The 18,790-nt window shown below is 42.5% G+C and overlaps 2 protein-coding genes across 3 annotated transcripts in view; both read left to right on the top strand.

The window, feature by feature from the left end:
- Positions 1–688: 688 nt before the first annotated feature.
- On the top strand, positions 689–1,652 carry LOC135541189 (diphthamide biosynthesis protein 3-like). Its single transcript, XM_064967298.1, has 3 exons — positions 689–899; positions 984–1,058; positions 1,253–1,652. The coding sequence occupies exons 1-3, from the start codon at positions 792–794 to the stop codon at positions 1,325–1,327; spliced, it is 258 nt and encodes an 85-aa protein (XP_064823370.1). The 5' UTR covers positions 689–791; the 3' UTR covers positions 1,328–1,652.
- A 1,117-nt stretch (positions 1,653–2,769) lies between these two features.
- Positions 2,770–18,790, top strand: part of LOC135542573 (cytoplasmic protein NCK2-like) — a 53,434-nt gene continuing 37,413 nt past the window's right edge. Inside the window, exon 1 of one of the 2 annotated variants that reach the window (XM_064969658.1) lies at positions 2,770–3,283. The gene's annotated coding sequence lies outside the window, so the exon portion shown is untranslated. The remainder of the gene's footprint in view (positions 3,284–18,790) is intronic. The other variant, XM_064969657.1, reaches the window with a different exon arrangement.

The raw sequence follows: 18,790 nt of genomic DNA on the forward strand, positions 1-18,790 counted from the left end.
CATAAATGACCAGCATGGTCAAATAATAATAATCACAGTAGTTGTCAAGGGTGCAGCAAGTCAGCACCTCAGGAGTAAATGTCAGTTGACTTTTCATAGCCGATCATTAAGAGTATCTCTACCGCTCCTGCTGTCTCTAGAGTTGAAAACAGCAGGTCTGGGAAAGGTAGCACGTCCGGTGAACAGGTCAGGGTTCCATAGCAGCAAGCAGAACGGATGTGTGCTTTTCCAAATCATGTCCAATCAATTGAATTTACCACAGGTGGACTCCAATCAAATTGTAGAAACATCTCAAGGATGATCAATAGAAACAGGATGCACCTGAGCTCAATTTCGAGTATCAAAGCAAAGCGTCTGAATACTTATGTAAATAAGGCATTTCTGTTTTTTTATTTTCAAATACATTTGCAAACATTTCTAAAAACTGTTTTCAATGTCAGTATGGGGTATTGTGTGGATTGATGAGGAAAACATTTCATTTGAGCCATTTTAGAATAAGGTTGTAACGTAACATAGTGTGAAAAAGTCAAGGGGTCTGAATACTTTCCGAATACACTGTAAGAGCATAACCATCTGTAATTGCGAAGGTGTAAATGACCATGCCAACCATAGAGTCCTCAGTTGAGGATTCAGAACTCTATGGTACCCCCTGATGGTCATATTTGGCATTACTTTTAATGACGACATGATGTGCGATTGCGCAGAGATGGTACGTCACACTTTAGCTTAACAGAGTAATGTCATCAACTAGCTAGCTTGCTGGGTACGAATTAAATTATTTTACTCTAATAATGTCGGTATATCACGACGAAGTTGAGATCGAGGACTTTGAATATGACGAGGATGAAGAGACATACTATTTTCCCTGCCCATGTGGCGACAGATTTGCCATAACCAAAGTAAGTACCGCGTGAGGAGATCCCCTGCGAGTCACGTTGTGCCAACTAGTCTGTGATGGTTGTATTTAATATCTCTACTTGCAGGAGGATTTGGAAAATGGTGAAGAAGTAGCGACGTGTCCGAGCTGCTCGCTCATTGTTAAAGTAATCTACGACAAGGTTCGTGTTTAGATCGGTGTTTAGCCTCGGTGTCTCACGTTCTGATCGAGTCTAGGAGACTAAGCGAGAATTAGGAGGCCTCGCGAGACTAGTGTATGGATGGCCCCACCCTTGTCCTTTAATAGATTTTTTATCTTTCTCTGATATTGTAACTATTGTGTTCATGATGCCTAATCTATTTCTCTATTAACCAGGAGGAATTTATGTCTGGGGAGATAATCGAAGCACCAGCTACAGAGAGCAGATTGAAACTGGCTCAGTCCTCCTGACAGCGATGACACACCTCTTCAGTTTCTCATCTCCCATCAGTAAAAGTGGACCCTGTTGCATTTGTATGTGCTCCCACACAACACAAAGGCACACTATGAACGATATGCTTCACTGGTGAGGTCTGGGATGGAGGATTCTCAGCATTCATTCACAAGTTCCTGGCATTGATTTTGCAGAGTTACATAAAGGACCCAAACCACTACTATTTGCACAACGTATTTAATTAAATCCTTTATTCTTTTAAGTCTTTCAATCCTTTTTTTTTTATATAAACATGTTATGCATTTTTGTTGATTCCTCAAGATTAAATCTGGATGAAGTGAATACTGTTTTTGTTCTTCTTGTTAACTGCTTGTAGTTTTCTGTTTGAACAGCAGAGGAGGCAGATGTTCAAGGAAAAATACAGGCCTACTTACTGTACACTGTACAGGGAATAAATAGTGTGCCGTTGGGAAAAATGGGTGTATAGACTTCTCTCTATTCTAACCTAACAGATACTATCCTTGGGATTCCTGAGATTGTTTCAATTTGAAAGGAATGAGCTGGGGTAAGAAATATGGTGGAAAATCTTTAGCCCATGCTTAGGCCAATCTTACAAAGCCTTGCATACCCTTTACTTGGAACACATTTCAACAGTGTAGTGCTCTGCCATTTGTAATGCCATGGTTTAAAACAAAGGGATTTGGTTTCAGTGGTTATGTGCGAGCCAGTGATCTTCTTGACCCTTACATTTTAATCTATGAGTCATACGAGAGACATGAATTATTCATATTGGCTGTTCATTATGATGTGTATGTTATGGATGGACAAGTTGCTGAATTACAATTCCCTATTTACTTACCCTTCTCTCCCCCTCGTGGATTAAAAAAAGCATTGGATTGGCTTAAGCTGGGTCTAGCATACAAGTTCTCACCATACTTCTCTTACACCAGTCCATTCCTTTAAATCCAGAAAGAGTACAGAATCGTCCCTCAGCCAATACAATAAAATGACTCATTCCAAACACCCACATAACCATATATTATAATATTGACTGGTACTGTGTCAGCATAGCTACTGTTTCACACCACCAGCTCTCCTTATTGGCTCCTTCACAGCAGGGCCTGACCTGTCAGAGAGAGGAGAGGAGTGTTCCAAATGGCACCCTATTCCCTACATAGTGCACTACCTTTGACCAGAGCCCTATAGACTCTAGTCAAAAGTAGTGCTCTGTGTAGGGAATAAGAGTGCCATTTGGGAGAAATCCAGGGAGAGAACATGATGGTGTCCTTCACATGATATTGAAGGTCCTGCCTGTCTATTTATCCAATATCCAGTTAGCTCTGTGGCTGATGCTGTGGCGAGGGAGGAAGCTGAGCACGAGTCAATACGTCTAACTGCATCTCTCATCAGGGGGGCCACAGCAACGGCAGACAGGCATTGACAAACACGCCAGCACTCAGTCAGAAGAGCCTCACAGAGCAGGTCACTGCTGAGGGAGAGAGAGAGTTAGAGCACTGAGCAGTAGCATTCATGATGTTTGTGTGGTGTGTGGATGGCATTATGTACCACTACTCCCTCACATCTGGAGGAAAATAGTCATTATTCATGTGACGATAATCGTTTGTGTGAAGTGTGATAATCAGTCACAAAGAGTCATGAATTGCTCTGTTGAGAGGGATATACATTATACAAGACAATGCAAATGTGATGTAATGTATGTACAATAATTGTGTTGTGCTCTGTGCTCCCTACCCACTGCTTTTGGCAGGCGTGACGTCACATTTCAAGGCAGTTGGTTGAGCTGGAGGTAGAGGAGGAGACGAGCAACCCAGCGAGTTGAAAAAAAAAGAAAAAAAGATAACCAATCGTATTGGTTTTTAAACGTCAACTTTTAGACCTCGAAAGTGAATATCGAAGACTACTTTTGCAAATTCCCGAGCTGATAATCAGATTCAACTAGAGAAACCACCAAGGTAAGAACACTGCTGACGAACTGAGCGCAAAGTTATGGTTGCTTGCTTTACGGGAGGTGCGGTTGGTAATAACTGGCATTTGTGGATTTTGGTTAATGACACCGTTACGAGCGGATTCGGATTGTTATTTTTTAGATGCTAAAATACAGCAGTCAGAATAATGCTCGTGGATTCGGCGTCGAGAAAGTAGAATAGTATTGTTGTGTTTGTCCATGCGGTTTTCTGTCTCCTCCGTTGCTTTGTCAATGGCAGTACAATACAATAGCCCATTGCCGCTTGGTCGGCTCCGACAGAGATGGGTGTTTGCGCTTTTCCTAATATTCTTTGAAACATTGCATTAGTTATGTTTCAAACTTTAACATTATATCTCTTGAATAATCACTCCTCTTCGATTTTCCTTCGTGGTACATTTGTTTACATACTGTAGTTAGACAGTCTTGGTGAGCAACATGTAGGCCTATTTGCAATAAGCGTTATTTTTTCTTTCTCTGTAAAACGTGCTCATACATGCCCTGTGTAGTTGTTGATTTACAAACCCAATATATAAAATATAATACATTCTGCCTATCTGTTTCTGTTGTTTTCTCATAGTGAGGTAATTTTTTTTATGGCTATGATAAGGTGTGGTGTACCTGTTTTTGCTCAACTGTAACAACCTGAAAAACTGTGGCGATGAAGAAGATGCAACCATTATTCTCTCTATGTCAGAAGGTGTAGGCTTGCAAGCCCAAGAGGTGTACGCAAGATGGGACACAAACCTTTTCGTGCAATGAACACCTTCAGATCTTTAGGCCTACATTTTCTTTGGCCACACCTAAACCACTGGAGGCTCCTCAGAGGAGGAAGGGAAGGACCATCCTCCTCCAGTGAATTTCATTAAAATAGTAAAACATTAAAAGTTATAATTTTTAGATAAAATTGTAAATATAGTCACGTCACCAAATAATAGATTAAACACACTGTTTTGAAATGAATGTCGACAGTAGCCTCAACAGCACTCTGGGGCGGCAGGTGGACTAGTAACTGGAAGGTTGCAAGATTGAAACCCTGTGCTTATAAGGTACAAATCTGTCATTCTGCCCCTGAACAAGGCGGTTAACCCACTGTTCCTATGCCGTCAATGAAAATAAGAATTGGTTCTTAACCGACTTGCTTAGTGAAATATATATATATTTTTAAAACAACTCTGTAGGATAGCACCATGGTGTAGCTGGAGGAAAGCTAGCTTCTGTCCTCCTCTGGGTACATTGACTTCAATACAAAACCTAGGCAGCTCATTCTCACCCGCTTCCATAGACTTACACGGTAATTATAACAACTTACGGAGGATGTCCTCCAATCCATCATCACCCATCAAAGGATCAAAGAATGAAATCATAAGCTACAACTATCTAGCACTGTAGTGCATAACATGTGAACAGTTTTGAACAAATTCATTTGTAAAAAAAATGAAGGAAAGCTATATTTTGTATTTTTTTCTCACTTTCACTTACTTAGCTAAATAAATGCAACTAGCTAACTAGTTTAGGCAACTCCAGTCCTTGTGGGCCTAATTGGTGTCAAACTTTTTCTCCATCCCTAGCAAACACAGCTGATTAATCAAATTGCGTTCTAAAATGAAAATCATGATTAGGTGATTATTGGAGTACGGTGTGTTAGCTGGGGCTGGGGCAAAACTGACAACAATCAGCCCCTCAAGGATTAGAATTACCCACCCCTGGCCTACTCAAACACCTGACTCAAACAGAGGGATACTATGTTAGCTAGCTGGCTATGACTATCCAACAGGGTTTGGGTTTTACTAATTTATCACTAAACTGTTTTTCTGAACTGCTTACACTGTAACGTTACTTCATGATTGTAGCGGGTTTGCTAACATGTTAGGTAGCTTGACTATGACGTTACTTTAGCTAATATGGTGACAACGATGTAGGCTGTGTGTAGAGGTTATGATATGGTTTGGCTTGTAAAGGTTTTTTCGCCTGGTCACATACAGCTAATGTGTTCTGCATTGAAGTCCACAAGGGAAGGGAAAAGGTGAGAGGAATACAACGTGAATATATAGATGAGAGGGAATACAACGTGGCTGCTATGAAAGTGAACTGTGTTTACGTGTGATCAGGGGTGTATTCATTCTGACGATTCTGTTGAAAAACATTTCTTAAATGGAATGAAACGGGGATAAACATACCTGAATTTGTCCAATAGAAACTCTTGTTTGCAACTGTTGGACTAATGATTACACCCTAGATCAGCTAGATGCAGGCAAGATCTGATCTGATTGGTCAAAAGGCTAAGTGAAAAAAATATCAGAATAGGGCTCCCTGTGTAAACGCAGCCAAGGAATCTTAATTGAAGTCCAATAAGTCATGAATTATGTACCACATAGGGTGGTGCAATAGGGCACTGTTAACATAATTTGACTCTGAAATGCATTCCAACGGTTCTGCATTCAGTTCTCACACAGCTATTAAAAGCAAATCAAAATAGCAGTCTAAACTATAAATAGAGAGAATGAGTCTTTGGATGTAGACTGACTAGTTGTTGAATGACATGCATTGGCATCCAGACCTATGAATGTAGGCTAGAGGAATCGTGAAATTATTATGGTTAATCTTGGTCAATCATAGTATTTTTAAACATAAATAATATATGACTCTTAGATGGATACTTTGAGATTTTGGAAATGGGGCCCTTTATGTACTTCCCCAGAGTCCATCACTTTTGTCTTTGTGTGTGGTTTGAAGGAAGTTGCTAACTAGTGCTAGCACAATTGCTAACTAGTGCTAGCACAATTGCTAACTAGTGCTAGCACAATTGCTAACTAGTGCTAGCACAATTGCTAACTAGTGCTAGCACAATTGCTAACTAGTGCTAGCACAATTGCTAACTAGTGCTAGCACAATTGCTAACTAGTGCTAGCACAATTGCTCTCTAGTGCTAGCACAATTGCTAACTAGTGGAAAATACCCATAGACTTACAGTCATTGTGCTAATGCTAGTTAGCAATAGCTCGCGACACTACGCCTAACTTCCTTCATACTGGACACAGAGACATAAAAATTATATCAACTAGTTCATCGCTCTGGGGAAGTAGATTGCCAAAATCCTGAATTATCACTTTAAACTGTGAAAATGAAATCTGGGAATGAATTTAACCTTTGTAGTACTGCAGAGTTATGTGTTTCTACCGTATCCCAAAGTGAACCTGCATGGCCAAAAATAATATCCAAGCTCCAGGTTTGAAATGTCTCTCTGCAGAGCGTTGTAATTGCCTGTAAAGCGCCTCCTCTCAAATGACGTTAGCTGCCTCTTGACTGTGATATTAGCACACAGTCTAAGTTAAGTGTTCAGCTAGTTCACAATGTGTCAACTTAACAGGCTACAGTAGACGGCACGTTTCATAAAATAGACTGGTTCCAACTCCCAAGAGAAATATTGTTAGAACTTCATTAGCTACATAGTTGTAGCAAAGCAATTACACTCAACTGGCTTGCAAATTTTGTGTAGTGCAAAGTCCTTGACCAATCCAAGCCAGCTCACAGCACAATCAGGCAGGCCATTATCGATAAGAAGGTCTCCCTCTACTCTGCTTTATTTCCCCAACAGTTGGGTGAAGCAGAACGAGAAGGAGAGTGATGTTGATGGATGTCTGGAATAAATCTTTTTTATTATTAGAGGTCGACGTGGAAAAAGTAGCCTTTTAATATTTAATCGCTGTGCAGTGAATCATCGATGCCATGAACAAGAATGAGTTTGGGTAATGGTACTTTAAAGTATTTGAGGAAACTTTGACTTTCCTTTTACACGAGGTAAATGTTATCCAGCACATAAAGCAAACTCTTGTGCCAGCGGTTACTGAGACAGAGCTGTAACATAACCTTAATACTCAGCGTCTGCACTATATAGGGAATAGGGTGCTATTTGGGATGTACTATATAGGGAATAGGGTGCCATTTGGAATGCAACCAGTGTTTCCAAGAAAGAATCGGGCTGAGCCACATCCTGGTCAGTATGACCCAGAACGAACCCAATGGTAGTATAGATTATGCACAGGGCATTTGATTACTCTAGTGCACTCAAACATGGTTTCTTTCGTCACATGAAAGATTATCCCAGTAGCATGCTGTAACCTCTGAACATGAGGAGGCATGGGCAGGGGAGGTACAATGATCCGCTCTGTTTGGTAGTGAGGGCTGACGCACTTCCCGGACCCTCACGTTGGGAGCATATGTCTAGCCGATTTGGATGCGGAACTGCTAGTGCCCCTGGCAGCAGTAGGATACTTCTGTGTGGCGCCACTTGCTCTATCTTTTCTCCATTGCAAAGGGGTTCATTTACGTGGCTTGCAGTATAACACTAGTTACCGGACCTTATGTCACTTCGCCTGGTCTTTATATTGTATCTCGTTCGTCCCTCTCCACTTGTCCTTCACCTTGGAGAATGTAGTGTGGTAATATTTGATATGTGTGCGCATATGCTATATTGTTCATATACCTCACATGCAATGAATCTATTAAAAAGTATATCTGACTCCATAAAGATTATTTAGCAATATGCAAGGTGCTATGTAGACCATGTGCAAGTATTATGCTTTTCTAAGTGTATTTAATTACGTTGTAAAAGTGAACAATACATTATACATGGCATAAAGCTTAAGTTACAAAGCATTTACAAGGCACTGAATCTCACCACAGCAGGTCAGGAACAAAAAAAGAGAATGAGACAATGAATCTTAAGACCTTTTATAACACCTTCACATACTGTGAAGTTAACCTCCAATCAGCTATCAGACCTACACGATGTAATACCAACAGATCCTCAGCTTCTCAGAGGTGTGACAATGGGAGTTGGTGAGATCAACACAGAGGAGGCTGAATTCCTGAGAAGATGATAATAGCTTTTTGCATAGAGTGTTAATAACAAGAGTCACTGCGGGGGCTGCCCTACAACAATATTCTCTAGCACTTCTTACTAGAGGAAGGAGTTCAACTTCCTGTATCTCTCTACTATCTTTCACCAGTCTTTGATTCTGTCTGTGGGAACTTGGTAGTGCGCTAACTTTTAGGGTAGCTGTAAAACATGACACTAGTTGGCGAGGAGCAGTGTTGCTAATTTGTTACGAGGATACTTTACCGAGTGAGTTTTTGACACAGTTCCAGTTGCCAGGAATATTTCCAGTATCAGGGCTAGAGTTGGAGTCTCGCCTCTCGAGTGAAGGTGCTATTTGAGCATTCTCCATTTTTGGAGTTGAAGCGGGCAAGCTTCGACGGTGCATGTGTTGGTGTACGTGAATACAACTGGGTTTGAAACATAGGCCTAAAGCCTTGCGATGCTTGTGATCTCGAGGGCTGCCTGCCGGAAGAGAACATTGTGCTGGGGAAGAAATCCTCACCACTGTTGCCGTTTCTTATCGTGCGAAAGGGTCCTACCGGGCATTTTCTGCTTGTAGACAGATGTCAAAAAGGCAGACGTTGGATTACCTTGGCTTCTGGTCAAAGCCAGTCAAGAAATCCATGGGCTGTAGTGCGTAGGCAGAACAAAGGGCTGTCAAGGGGAGGCCACTTTTTGGATTGTGAAGGCATCTGTAGCTTAAATAAGATAGCCTAATTGCAGCGTGTGTGTGTACACGTTTGCATCTGCATCTTTGGTCTGCCCTGTTTAAGCCTGAAGACAGACAGACAGTGTTCCTCCACCCCAGAGCTCTGAGATTGGTAGTCATTACCGAACTCTGACACATCATAGTACCTCTGTTTCATGCGCCGGCTACATAATGATGTCATTCCCGCGTCCCACAGGGCCACAACGTTGCGTGTTCAGGTTTGCCAAGACTCTGACACATCATAGAACCTCCAGAGGGGACAAAAAGAACAGGAGAGGGAACCTTTCAACAAACAAGAAATGGTTGTTCCTTTTTCAAGGGGAGCAGATTCCAAGAGAAAAGGGGAATCTACAACATGGACTCTCCAGTGAATCAGAGTCAACGTGAAAGAGGATGTTATGTAGCCTAACAACGTAGACTAGTGTGTATGACTAAGTAAGCCGTATGCAGCTAATATATACACACCCCATGCAGTTTCCAGTTTGTACACTTCTTTGTGTTGACCTAGACTAGAGTAGGCCTCACAACAGGCTGGATGACAGTGAGATGACTCTACCGTGGTAATGTGAACTGCAACAGGAGCACAGTATAATGCAGAGACATTTGTCTGCTGTGTTGAGTGTGCGTGTCAGAGAGGTTCTGTCAAGAGTAGGAATTTTACACTCCCAAGGTCAAAGAGCAATTCTATCAGTGAAGCAGAGCCTGGTGTCACCAGATCATAATCATTGTCACAGAACACCTTTGTCACTTGTGACTCTGGCTGTCGATGCTAAATGGGACAAAGTGAAACCTGAAGGGAGGGAGAAAGAGAGATTGAGAGAGAGAAAGGCGAAGGGAGAGAAGGAGAAACAGCCCCTGTAGAGATGTCTAACAAAATCTGACAGTTACCCAAAAATTGTCGCGTTTGGCAGTTGATCTCATTAAGATGTGCTGACCTCAGAAGCATTATTCCTTAATTGGTCTGAGCTAATAAAAGATTTTCACTAGAAGATGGCTCATGGGTAGGTTACAGTGTCTCTGGGAACCTTGTTGCTAGCTTGCACTGTTTCCTCTCCTTTCATGTGGTGGTGGAAATGTCAGTTGTTGTGTTTGGATAAGAAGTAATTTGAAAATTCTCCATCTGTTCTATCTTCCACCGGTATGTTTGTGAAATGGATGATTTTCCCATCTGTGATTCTCTGAGACGTACGGCATCTGCTTCTGTTCTGTCTCTAGGCGAATAGTAACGGCTCCGCCGACTCCACCAATGTGAGATATTTGAATATTTCATGAGTATGTCTTTTTACCTGCTTTGTCCCACTTTTCCTCTGGAATATAGATTTCACAGTTTATCACTGTCTCTGTTTTCTCAGCACCTCAGCTCAATATGACAGATTTTAACACCATTTTTGAGGCGGTTGCTATCACAACAGTCTCAGGATGTGCAGTGGATGCTAGATTTCCACAATAATCACTTCACTTCAAATCTCAACATCTTAGTTCGTACCTGGAAGAATGACTATAGAGTTTTTCAGGAATTGGGGCCAAGATGAATTCCCCAACATCTATTTTGTTACCTCAAGTAAATCAGGGTTTGAAACATGCAAATTTCAATCACGGGAGAGATCAATGAGAACCTGAAGATGCCTGTCAGAGTCAGACGGCCACAGGTCTCTGCCAACCCAGTATGCTGGCAACAGAGGTGCTTCGAGCTCCAGTTCTTTCAGTTCAGGTTCATTTGATGAATGCTAGAGAGTACAGGGGCTTTAACTCCAAACTGACTGCTGTGTACGGTCAAATGGGGGATTCCTCTTCTTCCAGGAAACGTCAGACAGGTCCTGGTCATCACCAAAACAACCTCCGTCCAGCCGAGGCATCCACAGCTTCCTGCTATGGTGGCGAATTGCACAGCTTCATGTGGACTTTCATAATGTCTTTTAAAACAAGCCCTCTCTGAGCTTGTTTTAGGCTAACTGCTGTGGAGATGGGATGTTAGTGTCCACTGCTGTGCCATTTTGAATGATTTTAAATGATCTGAAAAGCATAATCTTGCGAGCTACCCTTCATAGCAGCCGCCAACTCAGGTTTAGGCTAATACACTAATATCACGCATCGTAATTACTTTTATCGCCACTTAAAAGCCCTTTTGCTCAAAGTTATTCAGAGATTTTGCAGTCAATGACCGCGGCCCCAACAAGTAGAATAGGACTACCTTTACATTTGACATTTTAATAATCTAGCAGACAATCTTAACCAGAGCGACTTACAGAAGCAATTAGGGTTAAGTGCCTTGCTCAAGGACACATTGAATCTTTGTTTTGTTTTACCTAGTCGGCTCTGAGATTCAAACCAGCAATCTTTCGATTACTGTCTCAATGCTCGTCCGAAGTTTGAACCACGGGGATGGCAAATTCACTTTTCAGATGCAGCACCTGACAGCACACACTACTTTTAGATGGTTGTTTTGTGACTATGGACTGAGAAAAATACTTTGCAGCAGGCTTGTCATTGATTAGAATAGGCCTACGTCGTGACCTGCGCCTGACCTCATAAACTATCCATTCTATCATGATGAGTCATGAGTATGTGACCTTTACCGGAATGTCAGAATGCCTCATGGAACTGGTCATCCAGTGTTGAGCAGATGGGATGCTTGCTGTGAAAATTAAACTGGGGACATTGTTCTGTAGGTATGTTACCTGATGGCTCTAATAGCCTACTGTGCTCATGACACTAATACCCTGACTACACCGCTCGCGTCGCGTGTGCGAGCATTGCAAAATGCATTTAGGAATCTATGTTGTTCAATTATTGCACCCACACTGCTCGCGCGCGCCAACGAGCGTCTGCGTTGCCAAGGGCTAAAATAGAAGTCATTCCTATTTCTGACGCAGATTGCCCTGCAAGTACTGCCTCTCCCATCTCCTCATTGGTTTATAGAAGCAGGTACCCACATGCCATCTCCTCATTGGTTATACCCACATGGGTAATTGAAAGATTAAATGTTTTGCCGGTTGTCGTGGTAACACTATGAAAGTGTAGATGCTAATCACTATATGAGTTTAAAGATGAAAAAGTCTGGAAGGAGGAGAGATGACTAGAAACGATTCAGTTGACCTTTTTATGTGTGGATTAACTGTCGGGGGAAAAGAGGACCTTGTGCATTTCAGGTAAAATAACAACTCAATGTTTATATCCCAGGACAAATTAGCTAGCAACAGCAAGCTAGCTAAATAGGACAAAATTAGCTAGCAAGTGCAAGCTACATGTTTAATGCTTTTCAACCTGTCCCCAAATTATTGTAATTTGTTTTGAGTTTGTTTTGATATTTTAACCTGCGTGTCATGATCGCGTTTGGTGTACGGGGACAAAATAAATTTATGCGCACCCACGCAGCCTGTTTAGGTTCCGTGTAAACAGTGTGATAGAACAATAATACAACTGTGTTATTTTGGCCATGGAAGAAACTAAATCGGACAGACATCAAGATTACATTTTGGTCTACTGTCGGAGGCTATAATTAAATACTTAGTTATGTTTCTGTTTGTGTGCCACCAGAGGCAGCAGGGTAGGGTGAGGCAGAGCCTGCCTCTGAGTCTAACTGTGGAGTGATTATTCTCTCTAGAATGTTCTAGACCTGTCTCTCTCTCTCTCCCTTTCCCTCTCTCTCCTCTTACCCTCTTTCCCTATCTCTCTCTCACCCTCTCCACTATCTATCCACTCAAACCTCCATTCCGAGCAGCTCTTTCCCAACAGGAGCATGTTACAGTGCTATTTTTACCAGCTAGCAGGGAGGGATACGGCACAAGCCGTGGACAGGCTGAACAGTAGTTGGGACCACATTTGAACTGAGAAGTGGTTCCGAAAGGTTGGTTATGTAAAAAAAAAAAAATATTGGAAAGGATTGGTTTATGTAAGAGAGCTTGCTGTTGTTGACGGGTCAATATGTCTTTTCCCACTGGTTTCTAAGAAGGGCAGGCTCTTCAATTCAGAAGAGCAGGATCTTGCTCCCTTGCACTTTCTGGGCAGGCCCTGAGTTGTTTTGTCCCCTTTGCCGTTCAGTCTCCATGTTCTTCTTTTCATAGAATAAAGATGGGTTTTCTTTGAATGAGGCTACTTTCTCTGCTCTTTGTATCTGCTTCCTGCAAACCCTTTCCCCCACCTGACAGTGAAGAAGCATTGTTTCTGAATATCAGGCCGAGACTCTCTCCTCGCTACTGAATGAGAGTCTTGGGGTGAACCAGACTGTTGCAGTGTTCTGTCTCGCTCTCTCCTCACTGGGGAAATAAGACATGTTATAGATCCAATAAGACTAAAAGTATGTGCTCCAACAGTAGACGTGAACAGTGTCACACTGCCTAAAGGTCCTTCTGAAGCTCTCAGTATGCAGACCATGATCTGGAGCCAGAGACTACACTGGAAATCCAATTTGAGGAAAGTGGAGACTGATGGGGCAGTTTAGGACATTGAGGATGACGAGGTGAAGTGGAGGGTGTAGCTGAGACTAGGGTTGCAAATTTTGGGGAATATTCAGAGGTGGAAAATTTCCGTGGGAATTAATGGGAATATATGGGAATTAACTGAAATATATGCAGATTAATATTAATACCATTTAAATGTAGATGTTTTTTTTGCATTGGATATAGTCACCATATCATATGGAGACAGAAACATAAACCTTTTACCTTATCATAAGTAGACATAATTGCAAGTGATTAAATCGTTCCAATTTAAATTTAAAAAACTATTTAGTTACGAATTGAACATTAAATAAATGAGTTGACTCTTCACATGGGATGATTTCACAGAACAACAAAAGAAAGGGAATATTGAATGATCCAATTATCCATTGCATCTCCCAAAAATGTTTTCAACAAACATCTGTGAAATGATAGTCTAGAAACTAAAGCTTTGGTTGTCTTCCTCTCAGGCTTCCATGTCTTCTCCCTGGACCTCCTCAATGTCCACCTCTTGAACATCAGACTCTGAGGACTCATCTTCACTGTAATTTTCCAACCTTGTAGAGGATGGTTTGTTGTCAGGCTCAAAAATCCTCAAATTTGCCTGGATGGCCACCAATTTTTCAACCCTTGTATTGGTCAGCCTGTTGCGTGCTTTGGTGTGTGTGTTCCCAAACAAGGACCAGTTGCATTCTGAAGCGGCTGATGTTGGTGGGATTTGGAGGATGATGGAGGCAACAGGGGAAAGAGCCACAAAGACCCTTCCAGCAGATGGCTGATGAGATATGTTGGCACAACTGCCATATTGCTCTCCATCCCAAAGCCCTTGCTTGGAAGTGTGGTGCTCTTATTCTTCTCACTTTGCTTGGTGAGGTAGATTGCTGCTATAACTTGATGCCCTGTCATATACCTAACCATTTCCTTGGCTCTCTTGTAGAGTGTATCCATTGTTTTCAGTGACATGATGTCCTTGAGTAGCAGATTCAATGCATGAGCAGCATAGCTAATGTGTGTGATGTGAGGGTAGGACTCCTCCACTTTGGACCAAGCAGCCTTCATGTTTGCAGCATTGTCTGTCACCAGTGCAAATACCTTCTGTGGTCCAAGGTCATTGATGACTGCCTTCAGCTCATCTGCAATGTAGAGACCGGTGTTTCTGTTGTCCCTTGTGTCTGTGCTCTTGTAGATTATTGGTTGAGGGGTGGAGATGCCCACGAACATTCGACCACCCATCAGAGATGATTGCAATACAGTCTGCTTTCTCTATGATTTGCTTGACCTTCACTTGAACTCTGCATCCAGCAAATGAGTAGATATAGCATGTCTGGTTGGAGGAGTGTATGCTGGGCGAAGAACATTCAGAAATTTCTTCCAATACACCTTGCCTGTGAGCATCAGAGGTGAACCAGTTGCATACACTTCTCGAGCAAGACATTCGTCAGCATTTCTCTGACTACTTTCCTCCATTGACTCAAAAAAACTTCTGATTCCAGGAGGACCATGAGCTGTTGCTATCAATAAGGTGTCTGATTCATCATTTTCACCTCGAATAGAAGTAGAGGGACTTTTGTCAAAGGTTGCTTGTTGTGATTGCTGAGGGAACTTTATGCACTTGGCCAGATGATTCTGCATCTTTGTTGCATTCTTCACATATGATTTGGCACACTATTTGCAAATGTACACAGCTTTTCCTTTTACATTATAGCTGCAGTGAAATGTCTCCACACATCAGATAATGCCCGTGGCATTTTCCTGTAAAGATGAGTAAAAAATAAAATCCAAATACAATTCCATGTACTGATAAATAGTTAAGCAGTTAGATTAAACAACTAATTTGTAAGATAAATGTTTTTAAATTAAACCTGTATGGGAACAGGTAACTTAACGATCCTCAATTAGCAGGCGCAAGGAAGCTAAAACCCACATGGTAGCAAAAACTAACTAGCAGAAATGGTTAACAAGTTGGAAATGATTTAAACACACTTTGCCATAGGTTACTATTTACTAGTTAATAAAAAATCTAATATGTCGTAAAAAATATATTCACCCCACCCAGTATTGTAATCAAAACTTACCAGAAAGCATAGTCCTTGGCTCAGACAGTGTAGTAGTGTGGTCTCAATAGCATCTCGTTTGTGTGCAAGATCTTGAGAATCAGCTGTTCATGTGATGGAAGACTGCACTGTGCATGCAGAGGGTTGCATTTTCATTGACTTGGGGATAGTATAACCAAAATATGCCACAAGACCTAGAATTGTCTTATGTGTATCAAACAAATAAGGTTCACTATTATAAGCCAACTTTTTTTGATGAATTTAGGAAAAATCCCCAAATTCACTGGCTTAAAAAATCAGGACATTTACCAGAAAGTCTCCGGCCCCATTGTAACCCTTGCTGAGACAGAGGGGGTAGTCAGACATTTTGACATACACCTGCCTTAAGTGCTCTCATAATCTCTTGTGGACAGACTACGTAAACATAAATGGTACCGTAGATCTGTCATGACACATCCGGATGTGTGAGGTAACGAGCAGTATTACTTCCGGTGCTTTGGACAAATCACGATTTCGAAGGTGAATTCTGAAAGTGGAGGGGACATTTGGTCAATAGACTTGCAAAGAGAGACGGTGGAGCTCTTCCTTCCGGTTCCGATCCTCGTTCTATCTCTTCTTTTTAACATGTATGGACCCAGTCACGAAACAGGAAGTACAGGTTCCCAGGCCTCTTCCGTGAACCGTATGGTTTAGTTAGCATGTGGGCCTATGTTAATATTATATTAATATGCATGTCCAGGTGTCTTTGCTGCTCCAATAGCCAGTGACAGTCTCCAGAGAGAGGCCTAGGGAGCCTGTACTTCCTGTATCGTGACTATACTATGGGAGAGCGAGGGACATTTCTTGGCCCCTGAGGCTCCCTAAGGCACAGTCTCCAGCTGTTGTGGTAACCTTTGACCCCTCCTCCTTCCTGTTTAGGTCATGGATCTCGTCCCTCTTCCCTCCCATTCTCTCCAGACTACTGATCTGATGTGATAGGCCTGTTCAGTCATGCTATCATGCATATTTCATCTCCATTTTTGAGCGGTAGCCGATGTCATCAGTTCTTGTCTGTTGGAAAGAGCCGTTATGCGAACATGATGGATCCCACAACTTTCCATTTCTGGTGGCTTCGCTATCTCATCATCGCTCTCTGCTAGACCTGTGGAGGAAGATGGAGATCACACGAGAGCGAAAGGCCCAGTCTAAATATGGACTATGTGTTGATTGAATGTGGTCTCATTTGAAACCCTCAGCTCTCCAGCCTGCTTGGCAGAGACCGATAGCGGAGATTAGCATAAAGACAGGTTTTATTCTCTCTTTAACGCAGCAGGCAGCTAGCTAGTCCACGGGATGGGTTCACTCTGAGGTGTGGGTGTCACCAGGCCCCTCTGAGCAAATCAAGTGGAACGCAATTACCGTGTGCATCCTCGCTCTGATAAGGCTTTTTAAAAGCTTTCTCTCTTTCCCTCGCTCTCGTCTTTTTTCTCTTGCGCTCTCCTTTCTCTCTCCTTCCATCTCTCTCTCTCTCACCCATCCATCATTCATCCATGCTGTTGCACGTGCAACAGAATTACCTAGGATTCATTGTTTCATGTCTTTTAGTTCGGGAACCTGTCACCCTTGACTGTGTAACTGACAACACTGAAAGGCCCAGTGGATGCCTGTGGTTGTGGTTGTCTTATTGCTCTAACGGGGCTTGACAATCAGTCAGCAGTTAAATCACGATAGGCCCTGGATCAGATAAAGCATATGTCTGGAGCAAGTTGTGCATAGCAGGGATATTTGGCTGCTCCAAAATATCCAAGCGGGCAGGCAAAAGGATGGCCGAAGATGACACCGTTCCTTGCTCACACAGTGTGAGCGTAGGAGGGTGCGCGTGCATGTGCCAGTCAGTCCACCGTTAGTGGGGCATTAAGCTCCGTCGTCTATTTCAGAATTCAGGAGAGTAGTCCGTCTCTCCACCTGTGACCGTGCTGTGTTGTCAGAGAGCCTAGTCGGATGATTAGAACCTAGATGGTAAGTTGGCAGCCACACAGACACACACACTCGTCCCTCACCCACTGTGGGCCAAGGCCAGAACAACAGATGTAGCTGGACCAGCTCCCCCACCCCCTCTCTCACTCTCTCTGTGCCGTGACTCTTCCTGCACTCTAGTTTACCCTCTGATGCAGATGTACAAACCGGGCCGTCACTGTGTGGGTACCGTGAGGGTCGCGATGTGTATACTCCTCCCACTGCCTCCCACTCAGCAGCAGTAGCAGCAGCTCCCTGGTCCATACGGACTACCGAAGGAGCCTAAACCACTAGCACTATGCTAATGTAAATATTGTTCTCTTTGACTAACAATCAATGACCGTGTGATCTCTTTGATGAAAACTCCTGATTTCGCTTAAGATTGTCTACTACAAAACTCCTGAATGTATTAGGCTATGCTTAAAATATCAAAAATGAAAATAGAAAGATTAAAAAAAAAAAAAAATCAGAGTAATTGGGATGGATTATCTTGAGTTTAATTGACTTTTATAAGCTGAGAGCAACTGTTTAACTGTTGAGAATTCCCCTGGCCCTGTCAGCCGATGGGCTAATTTAATTATCACTGTTTACGTTCCTCTCTGTAATAAGTAGCTAACGTGTGTTAGTTGTGTGTCCTCCGGCTTGTATATCACTTAATTCTGCTCCCTTTGTCAGGCTGCCTCTTCTGCCTCCAATTATCTGTACTCTCTCTCTCTCTCTATTCTCTCTCCCTGTTTTTGGAACATTCCACATCAGCCTGGACCTATTGTTCAACTAGTGAGGAGAAACATTGGGCAATATGTTTATATTGTGCGGGGTTGTGTGATGTTGTGTAGTGTTGTGTGATATTGAGCAGTGAGATGTTAGCTTGAGGGGACAAACATCATTGTAAATTCTTGCAGAACAGAAGGTTACAGCTGTGACTTGTCTTGCTAACGGCACAGAGTCGGGCTACCTCTTCATCTCCCCATAACCTCCCTATGTGGCTCTTGGGCGACAGTGTGACACGAGTCATATTAGGAACACCGAGCAAACTGGACAGACAGACACCGAGTCACAAGTTTGTAGTGTTTAGCCTTGTGTAGCCTATTTTCTTGGATAAAAGTGATATCTCACACAGGCTACTTTTTTTTGTCAAGAATATGGCTTTTCCAAGTTGCAGGAAACAAATGGGCTCTTATTCACTTGGACGACACAACCTCTTCCAGAACAGACATTGTGCGTGGGAGAGTGTTAGAAAGAGACAGAGAGGGAAAAATGACCAAAAACTTGTCATTTTAAAAGAAAACATGGCTCACTCTCTGGGGCAGAATCTACAGTAATTGAAAAGGAAGGAGGAGGTAATGCTGAATCTGAGAGGGGGCAGAGCAGAGGCCTACATTTTGAGCTCTATCCTTTAATGAGATTGGGGAATGAA

The sequence above is a fragment of the Oncorhynchus masou genome, chromosome 6, assembly GCF_036934945.1.
Source record: "Oncorhynchus masou masou isolate Uvic2021 chromosome 6, UVic_Omas_1.1, whole genome shotgun sequence".
NCBI lineage: Eukaryota > Metazoa > Chordata > Actinopteri > Salmoniformes > Salmonidae > Oncorhynchus > Oncorhynchus masou.

Excerpts from the sequence above, each read along its gene's own strand:
- LOC135541189 (XM_064967298.1), top strand. The coding sequence starts at position 792 with ATGTCGGTATATCACGACGAAGTTGAGATCGAGGACTTTGAATATGAC. Across the intron at positions 900-983 it reads ACAGATTTGCCATAACCAAA|GAGGATTTGGAAAATGGTGA; the intron begins GTAAGTACCGCG and ends CTCTACTTGCAG. Across the intron at positions 1,059-1,252 it reads TTAAAGTAATCTACGACAAG|GAGGAATTTATGTCTGGGGA; the intron begins GTTCGTGTTTAG and ends TCTATTAACCAG.